Here is a 22,503-nt window from a genome sequence, read left to right on the forward strand (position 1 = left end):
CAGGTAAAAATAATAGTAAATACAGTATCAGCTGTAAGAATGGATGAGGTGAATGTTTCTGAGTGGGTGCCCCATCTTATCCCACTGCCTCCACCTGGCTGGAGGTGGGCAGAGCCAGGGCAGGGCTGCACTTGCCTGGAGGTGGCTGTGAGAGGCCTCATGGCTGGCAGGGTACACGGCCCCAGGCAGGAGGACACGGCCCCCACAGAGCAGCAGCTGTACTGTTCTCTTTCAATAAAGTCTTTTGTTGCATAATTGATATCTGTGTGAACCCTTGGGAAGCAGCAGGTGCAGGTAGCTCAAACCAAAGCTTTCAATAACCTCGGATTAATGATAAATAGTCATGTATAGCTGATACAGGTGATCACACCACTCTGCCTTATGCCTCTGGAAAGGTCTGTTCTGGCTGCAAAGCCGGGCCCCAGTCCTTAGACAACCTTTTCTCCCTCCCTGATCCCCACAGGCAGACACAGGATTTTTGGCCTGTAAACAGCCCCCAACTGTGTCTGGCTTGGTGGTAGAGGCAGCATCACTCCCACCTTCTCCACAGGCAACCCTGCTTCTGTGTTGGCTTGGAAGGTGAATTTTCGACAGCCTCCCCTGTTGCTCTCCTGCAAAAATGCCATCTGCAGTGAGACACCCCAGGCAAGGTGAGCTGTTATGGCCACACACACCAGGGATGAACCAGGTGTGTCCTGGTCCTTGATATCCCATTGCCTGGCACGAGGCAGATGTTCCCTCCTGTGACTGCACATGGGGTCACTGGCAGGGTACTGGCAGCAGCCTGGGAAAACCAGGCTCCATGGGGCCAGGGCCACGGGGCTGCAGCCCACAGTGCCTCCCACCACGCCTGAAGAAGGGGGCACACACAACTCTGCAAAGGCAAAGCATGTGATGCTTTTGGGAAGCAAGGGCTACCAAAGTTTGTGTCAACAGTTTGTGGCCAGCTGAGTGTCCCACAGAGGCCAAAGTCATGGTTCACTAGGATGATAGGGCCCAGTAGAATCGAGGCTTTGCAAAAAAAGCCCAAACTCTAACCTTCAGGTGCATAAATATGTTTTTAGGAGATTCCACTTGGGAAAGTATCAGTCTGCATATCCACTTGGCAATTCAAGCTAAGCTAGCTTTATTGTAGAGGGAAGCCTTGAACATCAGCATGAACAGCTGGAGAAATACCAATTTCTGCTCTTTGTTTCATCTGCTGCAGCTGTGCAGCCTCCCCAGTTGTAGCAGCAGGAGGGAAACAGGAAGGCTGCAGTGGAGATGGGGCATTCATGGGCAGGGATCTTGTCTAGCAACTAACCACCTGTTTGGGCAGAAAAATGGCATTCCCAACTCATTCAGAGCAGAATGTGTTTTCTAATTACAAATTAAACACTAATTGTGAATCATGTTTTCTTGTCACTAAAGATATCGACACAAATGCTTTCAACAAGCTTCTTGATTTTTTAAATAGAGAAATTTAGGACAATTATTACTTGAATTTGCCTATGCAGACTACATCCATTCCAGGTTGCAGCAAGACACTAATGTTAAGGTGATACTTTTTTATAAGCTATCAAGAAAACACATCAAGTATATTAGCGCTAAACTGTAGAAAGTGCTGTCTTTGATAATGTTTCTTTTTACTATGAATGCCAAAACAGACTCCTTTTGTGGGGAAAAAAAAAATCAACATTCACTCTATCCCATTCCACTAAGCTCAGATCTTCCCTGCATCCTATCAGTTATTTTGCTGCAGTTGATTAATTTCAGCTTTGCTAACTTCAGCAAATAAGAACATCCATTTCTTATCACAGACCTTTACCAAACACACATGCTTGATTTTGCAGAAAGCCTGGAGCCCATCCCTTTAATGCTACAGAACTCAGACTTTTGCTTATTTGTGTCCTCCTCTAGTTTCTCCTCAAAGAATGTGGACTCAAAATACTTTTTTTGTAATTTGCCTGATTTGAACATGCAAACATGAAAACCTGCACATGCAACATCTCCCTGAATGAAAGCTAAACTTCAGCATAGGAAAGGTCAATTCTAGACAAAACATTCATCCCCGTTCCTGATTCTTGACTAGAAAAGCCTAAGTAATGGCACAAAAAGGCTCTTGCTTCTTTTTTATTATCTTTTACTCTCTCACAAGAAGTCTCTTTTATGGTATTTGACCTGTCAGACTTTTAACCTCATTACTAGCAAATGTCTGTAATCATAAATCAGCAATTTTTGTTTTTTCCCCTCCAACTTGAAGAAGCGTCTCTTTGTCCCCAGCCCAATCTTTTTGCACTTCTTGATTCACTTATGCCTCGGATCCAGTCTATGGTTCATGATCCCTCCAATTCCCTGAGCTGCCTGCAGTATCAGATACTTTCTCCAAACAGGTTGCAGTAACTCCTTGATGAACAGCATTTAATTCAAGCAGTATTGCCAGGAGGCAACATTAGGTAGGGAGAACTCAAAAGATCATTCCATTATTTGTGGAATGCAGCGGTGGGATCCAGTTTTGCCAATATTGAGTAGCCTAAAATAGAGATTAAATTAGTGAGTGCATTTCTGAAAGGAAACTGTGTATCTAAGAGGATTATTTATGTGAGTGCATGCACATGAATGCCTGTTAGAATAATGCAGATAATTTTGGGAGCTGTTATTCATCTGTCACAATTTCTGGTTTGCTGACATCTGTCTGCCTGTTTCCAAGTTAGTGCTTTCAAACTCAGGTTGTAGGGCAGGCAGATAACATACAAATGAAAGCACATGAAATTCCGATGAATTCTTTGTTTTATTCTTACAGTTTCATAGCTAAATATCTAGCAACACATTAATGTCAAATCTTATAATCAGGCTGCAGTCGGCCAGCAGAGAAATCCATTCTCTCTGGTAAAGCAATATGTCTCTCATCTATATTGACAAGAAATTAGCAGATGAATTACCATCCAATTCTGATTTCCCCCTTGTTAATGTTATCTGCAATCAAGCAATGAAGTCACTTCCTTTGCACAGGGTCTTGGTATACATGTGGTTGACCTGGCACAGCAAATAAAGCACAGATCAGGTGTCAGCAAACCAAGGTGGCAAAGAAGAGTTTGATGTCAATGAGGGCTTGTGAGGATGCACACAAAGCCCTCTTTCGCAGAAACCCAAATCTGTCTCCAAGTACATCTGCCTAATTGAACATGTACCAAGATGGGCAGAGTCTGAAACAAACAGGCCTTTTCTAGGCTGCACAGAATTAGGGAAAGAGTAGTTTTGCTCTCACTACCTATCCCCACCTCCCTTTGCAGCCTCCTGAGCAGCTCCTGCCCTTCCCTCAGTCGGTCTGCCAGCAGCTTTCCCTGTCCTGCTGCCAGCCAGCCTGGAGGGGACAGCTCCTCTCACCTCCTTCCAAAAGGCAGCATGATGGACTATGTCCTTCTGACCACAGCCTGGAAACTGGGCACAAACAGGGAGGGGGCAAACAAATACAAACAAATAATGTGGGACTCCCTATAAACCCTGTTCCTCATTTTTTATCATTTTCACTCTGTCAAACTGTATGCTTGGTACCTGGAGCAGTTTCTGTCCTGGAAGGAGGGAAAGAAAGAAATAAAACCAGACTTTTCAAACACAAAATAGCAAGCACATTGTGCCTTCAAAGCAGTGAGATACAGCAGCTGGAAAACGACATTGCTGTTTTCTGTGAGTTATGATGACCATTTATATCTGGTGCTAGGCTACAGAGTGTGGAAAGATAGGGTCAGCATTTGCAAAATATTTTCAAAATCCCTGAAGTGATATTATGGTTTCTGAAATGGGAGTAGTTTAACTGCCCAGCAGTTTGATAGTCCCTCAAGAAGAGACTTGCCACTTGGAATATCTTCCCACCTCTTAGGAGAGAGGCTACCAGAGGCTTGTTCACTGCAAAGCCATTTTTTCAGTGAGGCAGCCTCCCAAGAGAAAGGCACTACCATGAGGAGCTGCTTGTCAGAACGGTGTCCTTATGGCACCTTTGAATTGTAGCTGTGGCTCACTTCACAAATCTACACAGATGACATGGGGGACCAACACCACGGATTGGAGGCAGGAAGTACATCTTAGTTTTCAACTCAAAATGTGACATTTATCCTCAGAGAGACTCCAACATATTGTCTTGCATGTTCTTGCACTGCATCTGTGCAGGCAATGAACTGTGGGACAGAAATTCCAGAGTGTTTGAACAAAGCTTTGTGAAGTTATTTCTAGTCTAGCTCTGAAACTGTTTAGCACTGTCCACAACACAGGGCTGATGCTATTCAAGTGCCTCATATCAAAGACTATATCCACATCACAGGGTCAAGACGACAAAAGCCCAAACAGATACTGGAATACAAGAGCTCAGTTCAATAGGCAAAAGTCAGCAAAAATCTTCTAGTGCTTACCCCTGTGAAACTTCTACCATAAAGTCTGGAATACTGAAGAAAAGAATACTAATCCATGATGGTTTTGTAATAGCTTCACTAAGTTTGACCAAAAAAAGAAAGAGTCTGTGCACTCCAAGTTGTCTAAACAACAACAAGAAGTACCCCCCAAAAAAAAACCCCAAAAAATCACCCAAAAACCACCACCAACAAAAAAAACAACCAAAAAAAACCCCAAAACCAAATTTTAAAAATCCCAAACAAAAAGCCACCAACCCTGCCAAAACCAAACCAAACAACCCCATAAACAAACAAACCAACCAAATACACACATGCACACACACACACACAAAGGGAAACCAAAAGAGAAAAGGAAGTAAGAATAAATACAAAGCTCTAAGGCATTTATACCATTAATAATGTTCCCCCAAAATATCACAATATACTGAAATATCCAAAGATTCAGCGTTTTAGAAGTGTTTAAATGAAAAAACTGGATGTGTGTAGAAAATGAGTGTGCAAAGGTCCTTCACTTGATCTCCATCCATACCAATCAGCTCCCCCTGGGGTTCAAAAGTGGTTTTAGTACCAGAACTGAAAAGAATTAGACAAAATGCAACAAATGTGAAAGAGGGCAGACACGACTTAGAATAAATGCTTTCTTTTATTATTCAGTTTATCCAAACATTTCAGTTTTCTCTGCAAAATATGAATCAGAGCAGCAATAGGGTCATTTGTCCACTGTAACATTTCCATAGGAGCCAGCGTGACAGACTTCACGCACGGGACCTAACGCTGTGTGTTCAAGCCACATGAAAACTGAACCACATCCTTGAGAGCAAGGGTAACAAATTGCTTGCACTCATCTTTGCATTACTCAGCTGCGAGCACCACAAAAGCCCCAAGAAATTTCTTAAGGAAAGAAAGTGACCTTGTGTGATTGTCTATTGATAATTCATGATCACAGAATGCCACAATCCAACAACAGAACTTCTACAGTAGGTTTGGTATTTTGGGTTTTAGTATAAATATTTGATGAGGTTTGTTTATTAGTATATTTGGTGAGTGTTTAGACATGAGAAATTTTTAATGTTTTGAGAGATTTCATATAGAAATAGTTTTAATTAAGTACCCAAAGCTTTAGAAAATAAATGTTTCAGTAAGATCTGATTAAGACATGTACCAATGAGAGAGGTATAAGAAAATGCAGTTAAAACATACAAATTTCAAGTGCAAAAAGAAATACCATTACTTCTCAACAGTTTAAACCTTCCTTCTCAAAAACCATCTCTCTTTCTCTAATAAAGCTAAAATTCCAGCCTTTAAATAGGCAGCCCCACTATTCAGTTGGTAGGAAAGATACATCTATTGCACTAGAAGTAAAAAGCTAAGAAGGATGCATAATATTTTATTCTTAAACTTATTTACAAAAATATATTGCACCAATCCATTTTCCTTTTTCCAGTTAATGTTAAGGAAAAGCCTATTATGTACAAAGTTAAAAACAGAAGTGCAAAACCAGACTGAAAGAAACCAGAAAGTTGTTTATTTAAAATGCTAAATATAGTTCATTACCTGACCATAGCCCACATCCAGTATGACCTACAAGAATTTGTACAGGATATATCTGCAATTTCAGAATTCCTTGCATTTCTCTGTAGAACAGGCCTTATCTTTCACAGAGGGTCTACATAAAATGAAAAGGCTAATCAGAGCTTAGCTTAAGAGCTTCATTTCTCCAGACAAGTGATGCTCTTTTAGGTAAATTGAAAAAGCTACATAGTATTACACATTTATTTGAAAGGTAGTGATAAATCAGGCATGATGGTTTTCTTCCTTCTGAAACACCACGAGGAAAAGTTTGCTGATGTTCCAAGACTGATAATTCAAAGGCATTGAATTAGTAGTCCACACTCCATTAGCACAGCATATGGCCCTGTCTCAGTCTACCTGCCACTGGGACTGTCATGATGCATTTCTGGGGTGTAGGTAAGGAGAACAATCATAACCCAGAGATGAAGCAAGGCCTGGGAAAAGAAAAGAAATAAATTTAGCACTGACAATCACCATCCAAAGCAGCAGTAAACAGGAAAGCTCTCAATGAGAGCTGATAGAACTTGCTTTGTAGAAATATTTTAATTAAAATATTTTTCTATTAATCAGATACTTCTAAAAAATAATTGGCATTTGAACATTGAAATGCTACATCAGATTCTGAAGAAGGTATTTACAGAAAATTGAAGACTTTACACAAGCAATAAAATAAAGCAGCCTGCTTTCCTACAGATTTATGTTGTCTGGTTTCTCTTTTCCTCCATGTCACAGTGACTTCAGCTGTTCCCTCTGATATCCAGTCCCCAGCCAGCACTCTGTGTGACATGCCTCAAGTGACTGGTAAGCCACTACTCCTGTGCCAACTGGCTGACACCAGACTGTAAGCCAGCCAAGCTCTGATTTCCTTCTCCTTAACACAGTCACTGATTTCAGGCACTTTTATGAATTCTGTAGGAATGCTAATTCCCATTCAAATTTGGCTGAAATTATCTAATTAAAATAGAAGCTGCCTGGAGTGCAAAAAGGAATATATAACCCACATTTATTTTTAAAATATTTTTAAAAACTCAGGTTATAGTAGTCATGGTCAAGGTTTGAGCTGAAAAGGGGTAACTGCCACTGACTGCCCAGATCTTATACAACCACCATCAAGTTTCCCTTCAGACTGCAGCCTAGGCAGCAGAAGTCTTCGGTGTTTTTTACAAAGCCTGCTTTTCCACAGGCCCCTGCAGCTGACAGGCACCTGCCCTCCAGTGGATAAACGGAGATATTTCACTTCTAGCAACTGCCAGCCTGACAGTTTTGCCCGATGTGGGTGAGCAATTTTCTACTATTTGTTTAAGTCTACCAAGAAAAACTTGTCTTGCTACTTTTTCAGCTACTAGAGAAGAGTGATCATTAGCCACTGAAAAAACACCAAAGTGAACAGTCAAATATTAAAAAACCTCTAAAAAAATGTCATCTTCCTAAATGCAATGCACACAGGTGTGACAGGTTAACCTTGGCAACTGGTCACTATTATTCCATATTTTATTACTAGAATCTACTTTCACAGGCCTTTAAATGGTAGTTGCATAAGTGTCTTTAAGACTGCTATACTAAGAATTTCTGTGAAAAAACTGAAAACTGCCAAGCAACGTGGCTCCAAAATGCTGTTATAAAAGTATTATTTGGCCCAAAAACCAAAAACTTTCCAAAAACCCACACTGAGTTGTTAATTATAGCCTTTTGAGCATCAATCTTGCCATTTATGACATACTGGTATATAAACTGGCTACAGAAATCTTGCATTGAAGAAAGCTGACTCACCATGTAAATGATTACAAAGACTCTTGCTATGGGGTATCGCCTCAGAAAGATTCCCAGCCGAATGCTACACAGGTAGCAAGAGAAAACAAAACACACCATTTAACACTGAGCAATAAATTCCTGTTCCTCTCTTCCCAGTCATCACAAACTCAAACATCATGGCTTTGTTTCTGTCTTGAATTTTCTCATTTTTGTTGTCTTGAATTTTACTTCATGAACTCAAAACATTAAGTGGGGTGAGAAAATTCAGACCATAAAACGTACCCTCCTAATTTTTTCCCAATCACAGAAATCCTGTCACACTGAAATTCAAGTACCATGGAAGCACAAAGGACTTTCTATCAAGGTATCTTGCTTTCAAAGGATTAAGAAGTATTACCAAATTTTATTTTCTGTTGGTGTTTGTTTCAGGTTTTGTAGCAGACCTTTGCTGTGAATACTGTTAATTCACCTAACTCCTGAGAAAGGGATCAAAGCAAATTTATTGCTGGATCCAGAATGATTTTCATTTATTAATTCCTCAAACAGATTATCTTCCAAGGTAATCTGCTGCATTGGTTTAGAAGGCAGAATCTTGTCTTCATCAGGACTGAAAGAGTACAGATGATACTCCCCCACTAATACACTCTTACAGTTTATCACAGACACAGTCAAAACCTCTGAAAGTAAAAAATGTCAGAGAAGATGGTAATGAATTTGATTAGGTATTTTTTCATAACTCATCTTGCACCAAAATATGTAAGGGTTTTGTTTAAATAACTGACAATAATTTGCAAAAGCTTAAGAATATTAATGTCATAGGAAAGCACAAGTGAAGTGAGTCAATACTCAGTAAATCATACCATACTTTAGCTACACTATTTTAAAATTTTCCCTTCATAGAAAGGAGCAATATGCACCAAAGTGTGTCACTTGAACACTGTGAAAGGATGACAGTGATTACAGACGTGTTCCCTGGGACACTCTTACCTGAACTGATCTATAGTACTGGCAGCCTTGCGCACTCTCCCGTACATTCCTGCCACGCCGGTATCCGCGTCACCGAACAGGACAGGGACACTACGCAGACGAGCCCCTGGTCGATGGGAAAAAGTGCAAAACAAATTGATAGTATCTAACAAATATATATATACATAATATACAAATAGTGATCAATATGATTGTAGTGTCATCAATTCTTGATGAATTTGATGAAACTATTGATTCAAAACTTGCAGTCAAGTCAAACTTTTCTACAACCTAGTATATTTTTAAAATTTATTAGTTTACTAAATGGGTATCTCGATATTCAATTCCCTCATGTCACAATAACTATTATTAGGTGTATAAAAAGATGGGCTTGATACTGGCACAGTTTCTCAAATATTTTTTACTCTCAGTGAAACTGCGATTAGCATTTCTGACACTAACTTGTACATTCAACAATTTTTTACTTTATTTACATTTTTACTATGTATCAGCATCATTAAAAAAAGATTTTATAAAGTTACTTTTGTGTAACTTAACTTCAGCTTTCTGAAGTTACTTACAAACAACTCTCTGCTTTGATAAGCAGAGAAAAAGTCTGGACTGTTATTTCATACCTCTTGGTGACTGTCCCTTGCTTTTAAAGTTACTGAACACATATACAAAATGACAAACTTTGACTCTGAAAAGTAACATCTCAACACATTGGATCAACTGCTTGGGGTGTCCCAGAAATACAGAGGGACAAACGAACCTCATCAGAACCATCATATTTTAACCTGCTTTTCAAGAAAAACAGAAAGCAATGAAGGAAGAAATTAATTTCAACTGGATCAATTCTCAAAAGGAAGTATTCCATTCTTACTCTTCTCCCAAACCCTTTTTGCAAGAAAATACTTAAATTCTGTTTCTAATATTCAGTTTAAACCCCAAAATACAAGTTTATTTGCACTTGTGACAGAATTATTCCAACAGTGCCATAGTATTGAGAATTGAAGACTAAATTTGCTTTATTAAATTTACTGAAGTAATCTGCTCACAAAAAGGAGCTTCTAGTTAAATATTTTTATGATAGTGGCTGCTGTAGAGAAGGGGTCTAGAATAAGTGACCTATTTTCAGCATTTATTTTTCCTTAGAAGCTCAGACTTTCAGGGAAAGGCATTAGGAAACAAAAAAGCCTGGACTGCAGAAAGACAAGAGTTTTAAGTATTGTATTTCCTTATTTACCTTCAGCACCATCAATGCCTGCCATATTAATGGAAGGTCCATTAGCACTTGTGCCTTGGATAGCCTTCAGCTGTTGCTCGAGCCGTTCCAGTTGGTACACAAGTGAATTTTTCTCTGTGCTCAGGCTCTCTAACATGGTTTGCTTCTGAATTAGTGTTTCTGTCAGCTGATGAAGCCGATTTTCTAATTCTGTCTGACTACTACTGCTTAGAGTCTTGTTTGTGAGCTAAAAAAGCAAAGAAAAAAATCATTCTAAATTCAAACTCTGACCAACTGACACATTACAGAGCTCTGTAATAACCTAAGTTTTCAAGAACCAAGTTACTCCACAGCAGAATTTTTACAGGCTAATGCCATCAAAACAATCACTGATGAGTGCAATCAAGAGGAAACCTATTCAACAGTTGTTAACTGTTTACATTACACAAGAAACTCTTTGTAAAAATGTATCTATCTGTTTTCCTCCTAGAATCATATGAAAGTTTCTGTACAAGTCTAAATTTGATCACAACTTCGATGCTATGCCTCAGAGAGAAGTTTAAACAGCAATCAATAGCAAGTTAATCCAGCCTGGCTACCATACTTTCAACCTAGTGAGTATGTAAAAATGTTTTCACACAAGGAAGGAAAAACTCAGTACAAATGGGGAGAATCCGATGCCATTTTACAGGAAAACGTGAATGAAATGGTGAGAATGCAGGATATGTTGCACAAGAACTGAGGAGCACCAAGGCAGAAAACATGATTGTACAAGCAAATAGAAACTGCAAGGCCAGCAAATGGATCATGTCTATTTGACATGGACAATGTCACTTAATTTGCAGAAAGTATTTAAAGCAAATGGGAATCACCAGATCTGCCATATAGCTCATGTATTCACTACAGTCCTGGACCTCAGCCACCTTGTGGCATCATATTCCACAAAGATGTAGCTTCATTAAGGAAAAAAACAGAGTCAACAGGAATTACAGATATGCAAAATACAAACTCGGTGCCTGCAACCAGGCAGAGGCAGGTGCAGGTAGTCCTGAAGTTCAGCACTACCAGAAAATTCATCTGCCAACATGCCCAAGAAATCTTAATCACATCACAACCATTTCCAAATCCTGACATTGTAACTGCTCAGCTGACCACACCTGACTCCAGACTACCAATTTCTCCATAAACAGCTTACTTTTCACTATGCTAAGGTAACTTAACAGAACAAGCCTATGCCTTCAGGCTGCCCAAGGAGACTGTAGGGGCTCACAAGTATCTGGAGGCTCCACAAGGGATTAGATTGATGCAAGGGAAACAGGTCCATCAACACAGCAGAAGAACTTAGTAAAGACTTAAACACTAACAACCCTGATTCAACTGCTGGTGTTGAGCAGGTACACAGGAGTGAAGGAAGTGGCCAAGCTCACACGGTGGCCCCTACTGCCACTGGCCAAGATAGAACAGTGGGCCAGATGGATCACTGAGTCTGCAGGATATAACTTAGGTTCTTTGAACAGTTACAAGGATCTTGGCAGAATTCATAATGACCTAATCAAACTCCAATGAGTGTTTTTAGTCTGCAAAGAGAAGAACATTGATCCAACACCCCCACCGGCTCTAGTTGGGACAGTGGTTGATTTTCCCCCCTTTATATAAAAGCACATACAACTATAAAATAGGCTATTTACATGGTTTCCTTCTTGTATTCCCTACTCTCAAAACTCTACTCTTTATTGAAAACAAGTAGCTCACTAACAGAATGCTTACAGGACAGTTTAGTCAAACGAGTAGTTTGTATCACTGTTTTCATAACTGAAGGGGATAAAATTATTTTCTATACACACCTGATTTCTGAGCTTCTGAATTTCTTCCTCTCTGTCTTTTATTCTGCTTTGCAAAGTATTCTTTGTTCGATACAGTTCTTCTTCAGTATAATGGAGTTCCTATAAAATTAATCACAATTACACATAAAAGATTTTATACATATGTATTGAGACAAACTCTAGTTATCTAGAGTTTCACAACAGAACACAAGAAAGTAATATGCTGCAATCAAATACAAACTGAAATATTATCTTAGTTACATGTCTGTCTAGGACTGAGGGTATAGGATAGAGAGAGTTGAGTATCAAGACACAACCTACAAGGCTAATTAAATTCTTTTGTGGAGACTGCCCTAATATCAATATATATAAATATCAATATAAATATCAATCCAGACTCATTTACTCAATTACACACAATCCCATTGGGACCAAGATTTTATCTTCCTTATTACACTTTTCACCATTTGTTGTAGTGCTATCTTACAACTATGTCAATAATGTAACAATTACAAAATACTTAGAGGGTATCTGTATTCCTAAAATAAACTCATTAATTCAAAATTAATTCACCATTCTTTAAACACGTTTGAAAACCCTTTGCATAGCTATCTATAATTCTGTATGACAAACATCATCTTCTAAAATTTAGGATAAATTAACATAGTAGATGTGAAAGGAGAAGGAGTATTAGTAAAAAAAACAATTACTGAAGAGCAAATCTAACTGTAAGTTTTGTTACTCTCATGATTTAGTGGCTATTTTAGCTCCCAGTTACAGACCTGTCAAGCTTATCTTTTCAATTAAGACAAGCTTCAAATCACTATGAGTTCAGCTGTCAGTTGCTACAGAAAACAGATAAACCTGTTCTCCCTTTGAAGCATCTGATGTACAAAAAAAATAACACCTCTACTGATTTTCCATCTTCAGTTTCAGAAACCTTATGACAATAGTTAAAGCAATGCCCAGACAGAACTGACCATGATTATATTAAGTATCAACACAAGCAATTATGTTAAAAGCACATGTAAATGGGTGTCATCAAAAGGAAGACTTCAGTTTCTGCAATAACTGATTTTTTTTTAATTCACCTCATTCTTTCTATTGACTTAAAGCATATTCCTCAGAAGGGCAGGAGTAACAAAATACAATCTACCATCTGCTTTGACACAATAAACATCAGCTACCCATCAAGAGCAGACCTCGACTTCTTCCTTTTGATTAGTTCAAGCTGCGAGCATCCCGTTAAAATGTAATTTCTGAAAGGATAGATAATCCTATAAGATAAATTGCTCCTAGCAGATACAGAGGACTCATGCTTTCTTCGTTATTAATTCTCTTTACATGAGCTTTTTCTTACAAGGAAAATTTTTAATATGCAAAGTATTTGTCCAATTCCTACTGCATAATAAGTTTGTTCACATGAAATACAAGTTTGCCTTTTTTCCCCCACTCTTTATAGCACAAAACTGCTTAAATCAAGGCAGAATTTGCTCAAAAAGATGACACAATCTGACAGAATTCATTAACATAATTTTATCAGCAATTTGTCTACTAGAGCAGTTTAGAAGTAATGACAATTAGATTCAGAACTGAGTAACAAATGGATTAAATAAATTACCTCTAAATTGGTACTACAATGACATTATTTTACAAGCTACAACTTATGTATTAACTGAGCACAGCAAGTTTCACAATAGCCACTTTCAGTATTAGGGTTTTTTGATATAAAAAAAATGTTACACTTGTTACTATATCCCTGTTGTTTGATTGTTTCCTTGCTGAATAAAACTCAAGATCCTGATCAATTCTGTGCACTCCCTTAGGGTCCAGGATCTCTGTTCATCAGCAGTATCCAGAAGGCCCTAACCATTGCTTAGTCTTGGCTGCACTTCCCTTGACCTCATCAAGTACTAGACAAAAAAATAATCAAACACTGCCCAAGTATCCAAATATTCTCTTATTAAGCCAAATGCTTTGCTGGTGACACTGCATGGGGCCTAAAAAGAGATCCAGCTTTCAAGAATTCCTTACCTGTTTTTGCCGTTCTAGTTCAGCTTCTGCCTCTTGCTTGGCCATTTTATGTGCTGATATCTGCTCTTGCAGGTCTTGAATCTGCTCTCTCACTGACTCAGCTTCGCTCACCTGCTGTGTCTCCATATCCTGAAATGAACACAAATATAACCATTTCACTAACATTCAGATGTTTCTGCAAATCTGTCCTAGGTAACAGCAAAAAAGTAGTATATACAGTATTTCTTCAAAGGAAAAGTAAAGTGTGGGTGTATTGGATAAATTATACTTGGTCATTTTATATGGAATATTTTTAGTAACACAGTAATGAAATAAATGCATTTTGTGAACAGGAAAAGCCTCTTCTTCTTCCTTTCTATTGTGTACAGGCTAAAACTGTGTAAAATGGGCTTGCATGCAGCTGCTGTGTTGAACCCATTATGCCAGCAGATTAGCATGGATGACTTGGATTGTAGTGCTTCAAGCATTAGTAGCTCATGCAGAAAAGAATATAGGTGATGGCTAGAGAAATCACTATGATTGTAAGGAAAGAAATGCTTCCCTCAAAAGGAGTACACAGTAGTGAGGGAAGAGAGAAGGTAATAAATACTAGAAACAACAGACCCACAGCATACAAGAGAACAGTCCTTTGTTGTAGCTAACTGCAAATATAGGTGTACATAGGCACAGCTACCTGCAGCTCTGTTCTCATCTGTTGTATTTGCCCCATTAGTTTTTGTATTTCTTCTTTCTGAGTGTCTCGCTCATGTCTCAGTTCCTCCAGTTCCACTGTGCTTGCTGTATTGCTATCCAGGCCTTCAATACCAGAGCCTTCTTTTAAGCTGTTTATCAACTTTTCCTTAGACTGAAAAAAAAGTCAATATATTATATAGCAGTATTGAACAAGTGCTCAACTAAAATATGTTATAATGACTGGTTTCTCTGTTCTTTTATCCAGTAATGACCCTACACATTTGAAAATGAAAATGCTTCCATATTGATAATTTTTCTGATTTTCTGTATGCCATAAGACTAATTTAACTGAAAGCCTGTGTTATGTGTGGAAGAGTACAGCTTTGTTCTTTACAAGTGCCTGGAATGTTAAACTTGTCATGGATAACAATTTTGGCCCTCTTGGTACTGAAATAGACAAGATGCACACCAACAAACACTACAGACAAAACTGACCCCCTATTTCTCCTGCCAACAAAATCAAGAACCAAATGCGGTGATAACTCTTCCAGGAAAGAGGATAAATCATTTTATTCAGAGTCAGCCTAGTGTTACCTTGGCATTGACTTGTGATTTTCATATTTACCAAGATGATTTAAAACCTGTCCTTGAACATTTGGCTAAATTAACTGTTTTAAAGAGATCTCCATCTTCAACATCATGCTAACATTTAGAAACAAGACTCAAACCAACCACATCTGGACATTTACATAGTACAGAACTCAGCACAAAATACCTGATTTTGCCACTGTTCATACCATGTCAATCACAAGCAACCTTTCAGGACATGGAAAAATATTCTCTGGTTACATGTTAAGTATCCATTCTATGCTATGCTTCAGCCCCAAGCAGAACAGAGCAATATTCTTGGATCAAGAATACTGGATATGGAACAAATTGTAGGTTTCATCTGTTGTAGTTTCATCTATCTGGACTCTTGGATGTGAAACATGCCGACAGATGATGCACAATAAGTACAATGGTTCCCTTGGATTTTTTTTTCAGGTTCAGGACCTGAACTACCATTTCAATTCCATAACTTCATCTATAAACTTAAGTTTACAAAAGGCAGACTGGTAGCTGTTCTATATATGTATCATTATAGATATGTCCCAGAACACATTACAGGTCACATGAAAAAAAATACCACAAGTTAGATTATTTGAAGCCTAACACCTTAAAACAGTTAAAGCATACAAATCACACTGTATTTCTTCACAACAGTGCTTACTTGGAGAATGCGAGTAGCTTTCTGTTTATAGTCTGTCAGTTCCTGTTTTGCAGATTCTAGGTGGCTTTTAGTTATTTTGACTTGCTGCTGAAGCTCATCAGCTCGCCTCTTTTCATCTAAATACTTCCTCTCTGCTACAGTTATCCCTTCTGCCAGGTTCTGTCGTTCTGCTTCCACTTTACTTAGACGAGCCGCAAACTCATTCTATTAGTAATAAAGAAACAATACTTTGTGTTTAAACACAGTCTCAACTTTAACCTAGGAAGGAAAAGAGAAAGTTTAAAAGCAACTACACAGAGCACACCACTTCTAACTTAAAGACTCATTACTACTACGTGTAAAGAAACTCTGCTTGCTTAAGCAAGTGGTAAATAATCCAAGTAAGAATAGGCTTTTCTTTCCCTCACCACAAACAGTGAGGGAATAACAATCTTCCTATTATTCTAATTTATTTAGCAAACAAAAAGCAAGCTTGCCCCTCAAAATTATCAATTGTAATATGACATATTTTGAAGTACTGTAAAAAAAAATCAAAACAGACTCTTAAAGATTTTCAGAGATGTTATTCTACATAGCAAAGGCCAAATTAAGTATAGAACACATTCTTTATCAATAATGTATTCGCACCTTTACCACAAAAGCGATCCTTCATCTTAAGATCTCACAGTAAAATTGTGTAACAATATTTTGTGTAACAACATACTAAAGAAAACAAAACTGATTACCAATTTACTTTTCAAACATGTATTAACATTAAAGTTAGCATTAAAAAAAAACAGTAAAATTTATCAACATTAATCCTCAAAAACTTTTACTCATGAAGCTTTCAAAATAACATATAAGAAATAAATTAGCATCTCAAGGGTATTTAGTGCAGCAGACAGCACACCCTTCCAAGCAATTAGTACCCTGAACAGGAACTGAAGTCAAAGGGAGGAGAGAGCACATGGAACCTCATGGATCTGATCTCAAAAGCAGACTCTTAAAGTCTGCTTTTATCTTCATGTCTAACCTGCATTTGTTTGTAACTTTCTTGCTCTCGCTTGAGTGCAGAGTCTGCGTCACGCAGCCTCTCCTGAAGAGTTTGAAGGGCTTGATTTTGTAAACTGCTTCCTTCACTGTGGTCTTGTATTATCCTGAAATAGAGACATAAATTTATTGGAAAAGAAGCAAGCTAGTGTGATTTTTCGTGTAGAAATAAAACCTCCCGGCTTCCAGACCAGCTTTGAAAATTTGCCCAGTAGGTTACTGCATATAGATTACAGGTGTGAGGACTGGAGTTAATGACTCACACTTCTCCTCCCTGGCCTATATTCTAGAGTATCCATATCCCAGCAGTGAGATAAGTTCAGGAAAATCTGTATATTTGTGGATAAGCAAGTCTATTTTTCAAGAAAAAAAATTATTGGGACCTTCAGCTTCACGCCTCTGACACAAACAAATACTTTACATAAAATGGATTTCAATCAGATGCCAACAGATGCCCTATTTAATTGTCCTGTTCCCACTGCCAACTATTATAGAGCAGTTTCTTTGCAAACTTTAATCCTTGTATTTCAAATCTTTCCTCATTAGTTTACTTTTTATTCTTGAAGACACTAAATTATCTACCTTGATTTTTTCAAACTTATTACTATTTTCATAATTCCAAAGTATGAAATTAAGAAGTACCGTGATTTTTCACTCTGCAGTGCTTCCAAAGCTTCTGTCCGAGCACTTAAGAGCTGATCAGCTTCTTGCAACCGTACTTTCAGCACAGCTAGCTGTGAATCTTTGGCACCAACAGCTTCTGTCAGATCATCCACCCGAGCCTGAAGGTCTCTAACCATCCTGTCACTCTTGGAATGGTCAACATTCCACTTCTCCACCTTCTCCCGGGATTTGTTCAGTTCTACAAAATAAGAAGTTGCTTTGAAATTTACAGAAGTAGATATTGCAAGGTCTTGTAAGCAGTCAGGATGCAACTACCTAAATTCTTAAATAAAAAAAGATTAAATACAACCAAGCTGAACTAAAATTGAAAATTTATAAGCTACCAGGAAGTAACAAATGCCAGATTGGCTGTCAAAGCGCAACCCAGAAAATTTTGGAGGTGATCTCAAAATAGACATTTCCTTCTGAGTCACACTGTAGATGACAGATTTCACCTGCCCCATCCCCTGCAATGGCCTACTGTCAAATATCCCTGTGTCAAGAGAAATGTTTGCATAAAGCATCTAGTTTAATTCCAGTTTGAGTTTATTGTCACATAAAAAACAATCGAAAAATACAACAGTTGTGAATAATGCCTGAATACTTAGAAGCTTCTGTTTTAAATCTAACATCACACATTAAACTTCACTGGATATTAAAATTATCTGGCTTATGCAGTTAGTGAAAAAAATGTGGCACCTCAATTTTATGCCTAACAGCAGGAGTTTGCCTTCTGTTTTATTGTTTAATTTGTACTCGAATTTTTTTACATTTGTCATTTCACTTGGCTTTGAAAAAGCCAGTGATGTCATATTAAAAACACTAATTTTATATTTTTACTGTCAGTTTCTAGGCATCAGAGACTACAGTCTACCACAGCCAGAAAGCAGTCAGTTTGAAGTATTCAAAAGAAATTTGCTCATTTAAATATAAGTATTTTGCAAAAGCCATTAAAATACAGGAAAAGTATTTTAAACATGGTATTTCCTGCCAGTGTTTTATTAAGATGTAAGCTTTGTAACTAACTTGAACACATTGTTTTAATCAACGTTGGTTGTATCTTTGTAGTTGAACAAGCCTTTTAATTTCTCCCATCTCATTACATGGGAAGTCATACATGCAAATGTACCTGGAGAGTTTTTATTAAAATACACAGAGCATTGTTTCCTAGTTCACTAGTGCTTTAGTAATGTTATCACTGAAGTACCTTCTTGTGTTTCTTTGGATCTCTGTATTAATGAAGCCACTTCTTGATTTAAAGATTGAACTTCATTTCGCAGCAGCTGGTTCTCCAGGCGAAGATTGGACAGCTCATGTGACTTGGAATCATCATTAGCTGAAAGGCTGGGGTTGGTTACTGCACTTAGTGAGGAATCCTTCAGGCCATTCCCTTGTGCTCCCAGGCCGGAGTCTGAACTGTCTGGAGTTTCTGCGCAGAGAGACACAACTTAGAACAAATGCCTATGTTTATAAACTACCTTTCTATAAACAGTAGTTCCATGTTCTGCATCAATGGTAAAGGAACAACAATGACAATAAAACAAAATAGTTCATGCTGTAATGGAATATGGAGCTGCTTCTCAAAAGTGATTGCACAAAACAGGCCCATTTACATGCATCATGCAGTGTTTCTGTTAATACTGCAAGACAAGACATAATAGAAGCTATAAATTTCCCATTACATAAATGGCAACTTTAGGATTTCAAACATTAACACTCTATTTTTGACTTTGCTGCTCAGAGAAGTCCTCAGAAGCTGAAGAGTAACAGAAAACACTAAATATACATGGCAACTAACTGCAGGAACTTTTAGTACAAACTCGTTCTGGTTTCCATTCAGATTTTGCCAATGCCAAATTTGTTTTAAAAGAGAGAACAATAAAGGAACTCCTAGTGGTAATCTGAACAAGTCCCCTGGAGGGAAGGAGGAACCAACAGCCTTTTCCCATCATGCACACACACATCTTTGATTAATGCTGTGAAAGCTACAAATCCACTGTAAGAGTCTTGATTCCAGCATGCAGGTAGTTGGAAGCTTTGCAGCAATGTTAAGATAAAATGACATAGCAAGCAATGAACAAACAAACAGGCAATCCAAACACGTTACTGCTGAATATTTACTTCCCCTTGTGATCATTAACCAAGCTGCTTCACTTTTCTTACCGCTGCAACAGCCCCTAACACCCCAAGCCCAGGGAATTAATTCTGAGCAACACCACACCCACAAGTAGCAGCAGTGACAGAAGATTTCTTCCACATTTTCTCAAGCTTTTTTCCAATTAAAGGGATCCTAAGAAGTGTCATTATCTTTCCTTTAATTTACTTACACGGTTTCCAACTTATGAAATAATCAGGCTCATTTCTCTGTCTGGAAAACTCAATAGATTAATTAAGCTAATGAAGCAAGAAATGAGCCACTTACAGCACAGATTAGATTATAACCATGGCAAGATACAAAGTATAATGTTAATTGGTTTTGTCTATAGCTAATACATCATAAGCTACTTCAACAGATTCTGTACTGAATATTTAAATGACACAGACATATCTGTACAATGAACTTTTGAAAACAGTGTGTTCACGTCCTGTATTGTAACTCTTCCTTATTTAACAGCTCCACAATGCAAACTCTGCTCAAAAATCCTCAGAAGAAAATTCAACAAGCCACACAGAAACAAATGTATCTTAAGCACCAATCAGCAAGGCTGCAGAGTCAGGTCTAACATATCTGTATTACTTATTATTAGTAGTAAACCTTACTGAAAAGTCATGGACTCAGAAATAGAAAAATATTCAGGTGTTTGGAAAATATCCCTTTTTATGTCTAAAGCTTTTTCAGCATACTTAATGTAGTAAGTAAAAAACTGGCATTTACAATACTTCACATGCTTAAAGTACTAAACAAATAAAGTATTCTAACTACATTATTAATAACAGAACCACTTGCTTCAATTTTCTAAAATAAACAACAGCAAAGTAGCACAGCAACAAGGATGGAGTACAGACTGGACAGTCTGGTAGAGAACAGAAGTCCTTGATACTTCCCAGCCACATTCTCCTTTGTGTGTTTGACTTGAGCCCAGCCCCAGCTTTTGACTGTCTGGCCTGGAGGCTCACTCAGGCCTCTGGATTAAGCAGTCATGAACTACTTCTGGCAAAACCAGAGGCTTTATCTCTCTGGCAAACCCAGAGGCTTTATCTCTCTGGCTCTCTCATGCCTGTGGCTCTACACCAGCTTGTCTGCATCCAGCTTCCTGCAGGACAAGCATGTCTGCCAGCTCACCCATCCTGCATGGTGGAACAGGGAACACCTCACCCCACCCCAGGTGCTGCACTGGGCAACAGCCAACACCATCTCTACGTGGGTGAAAGTCACTCCCCCTCCCACGTGGCAACAGCAGCCAAGGGCCCCAGTGAGCAGACAAAAACAGCACCTGTGCTTCTACATGGGGACACAGGGGGCTGATGCAAGGTTAGAGCACAGCTCAGAGGGGTCAGGCTGAGCAGTAGCAACAAGGCAGGTCCAGAGCACAAAGGATTTAGGTATTCACTATGTTGTCTGTCAAACTAGCATAGTATCTAGTATTGCCCCAGCGATGCAAAAACCTGCAAGGCCCTGCTGCACCTCACCCACCTGACATACTACCACCATTAAGCGTTTCATGAAGCGACATGAAGTTTCATGTGTTACCTAGCCTTACCCTAGACATACTTGGGTTTTAAATATCTCTAGGTTCAATACTATTTAACTACCATTGCCTTGGCTCCTGATGGAATTATCTTCAGAAGTTTTTGCACTCTGTGTACTGGTAGACACAGAACTAATGCTTGAAGTCCGAGAGTGATTCTGAAGAACAGGTGCCTTGCTCTTCTCCTTTTTAGAATCTATCCTTCCATTAGGTTCTTTCTCTGAACTGTTGAGAAAATCAAACAGCAACTCATCATCAGGTTCTGACTTTTTTCTTCTCACAAAATGCGAGGCAGCTCTGGATGTGGAAGCATTTTCTATTGGAGAAGCTGCCTCTGAGGATGTCCTACGTGCTGTTTTGACATTTGCTGTTCCTGCCAGGATTGTGGCCTTTTGGTGTTTAATATTTTCAGCTGCTGAGGAGATGTAGGCTGCTTTAGATGAGGTCTGGTATTTCAGTTCTCCAGTATGCTGGTGCATTTCAGAATACTCATTGGCAGAGTCCAAGTTCTTACTATCATAAACTGCACTGCTTGATGTGTCTTTTTTGCTCAGAGCTGATGCAGCTCCTTGATCAACTCTGTTGAGTAGATCCTCTGCCTTTCCAGCGAGATCAGCAAGCCAAGACATGATGAGTGTCTGTTGATGAACTCTGTACAATTAGAATTTCAGGACCATATACTGTGAAAGACAGAAGGATTACAAATTAGATTGCTGCTGCTAATGCAAGATGTATTGTTTATCTAAACTGGTGTGTTAAGCTATTAGTGCTGTAGTTATTGTAATAGTTGTCTTCTGCTTATTGGGTATTTTGCTGTTTTGGTAACTAAGGGAAATAAACCAAACCAGTTTCTGAAGAAAACAGACAAAACCTCTGTTTTTAAATCAAGGTTATTAAAATCAGACCACTGCATCAGTTTCTGGTATCTCCAGCTGATACAGAGCATCACAAAGAGAAAACAACTGTGCCTTAGACGTTTGGCCTGCAAATTCTCAACCCGGCTCAGGCCAGGATCTTCTCCCCCACAAACTCTGCAGCCCGCTGACACCAACACGGCGGACAGGTGCGTACCTTCACCTGCACCACGGGCCTGCGACACCACAGAGGCGGCGTGTGCCTCTACCCCAGCTCCGGGATGGCGACGTTCAGAGTGGCCACTGCCCCCCACCCCCAGCACCGCATGCCTGCCGCCCTCCCCAGGCCCGGCCCCACTCAGGAGCGGCGGGGACCTCGGCACGGCACGGCCCGGCCTCACCTCCTGCAAGCGCGGGGGACGCCCCGGCCCGGGGGAGCCGTGAGGGGCCGGCGGTCAGCGCGGGGCCGCGGGCCGGGCCGGGCGCCTCAGCCCCAGCGCTTCCGGCAGACGTGGCCGCCTTTCCGGGGGCGCCGTGCGCAGGCGCAGGGGAGCTGCCCCGCCCCGGCG

At 39.2% G+C, this 22,503-nt stretch overlaps 1 protein-coding gene across 3 annotated transcripts; it reads right to left on the minus strand.

The window, feature by feature from the left end:
• Positions 1-5,009: 5,009 nt before the first annotated feature.
• GOLGA5 (golgin A5) lies at positions 5,010-22,463 on the minus strand. Of its 3 annotated transcripts, none has more exons than XM_053979220.1 (13): positions 22,336-22,463; positions 21,145-21,760; positions 18,599-18,820; positions 17,371-17,590; positions 16,712-16,835; positions 15,700-15,903; positions 14,431-14,601; positions 13,758-13,886; positions 11,745-11,843; positions 9,922-10,147; positions 8,697-8,802; positions 7,728-7,791; positions 5,010-6,391 (listed from the first exon to the last, which is right to left on the minus strand). In XM_053979220.1, the coding sequence occupies exons 2-13, from the start codon at positions 21,707-21,709 to the stop codon at positions 6,311-6,313; spliced, it is 2,211 nt and encodes a 736-aa protein (XP_053835195.1). In that variant the 5' UTR covers positions 21,710-21,760; positions 22,336-22,463; the 3' UTR covers positions 5,010-6,310. The 3 variants fall into 3 exon arrangements, with proteins under 3 accessions (XP_053835195.1, XP_053835196.1, XP_053835197.1); XM_053979221.1 differs by lacking the exon at positions 22,336-22,463 and adding an exon at positions 22,158-22,225; XM_053979222.1 differs by lacking the exon at positions 7,728-7,791.
• Positions 22,464-22,503: the final 40 nt, after the last annotated feature.

The sequence above is a fragment of the Vidua macroura genome, chromosome 6 (assembly GCF_024509145.1).
Source record: "Vidua macroura isolate BioBank_ID:100142 chromosome 6, ASM2450914v1, whole genome shotgun sequence".
Lineage (NCBI taxonomy): Eukaryota > Metazoa > Chordata > Aves > Passeriformes > Viduidae > Vidua > Vidua macroura.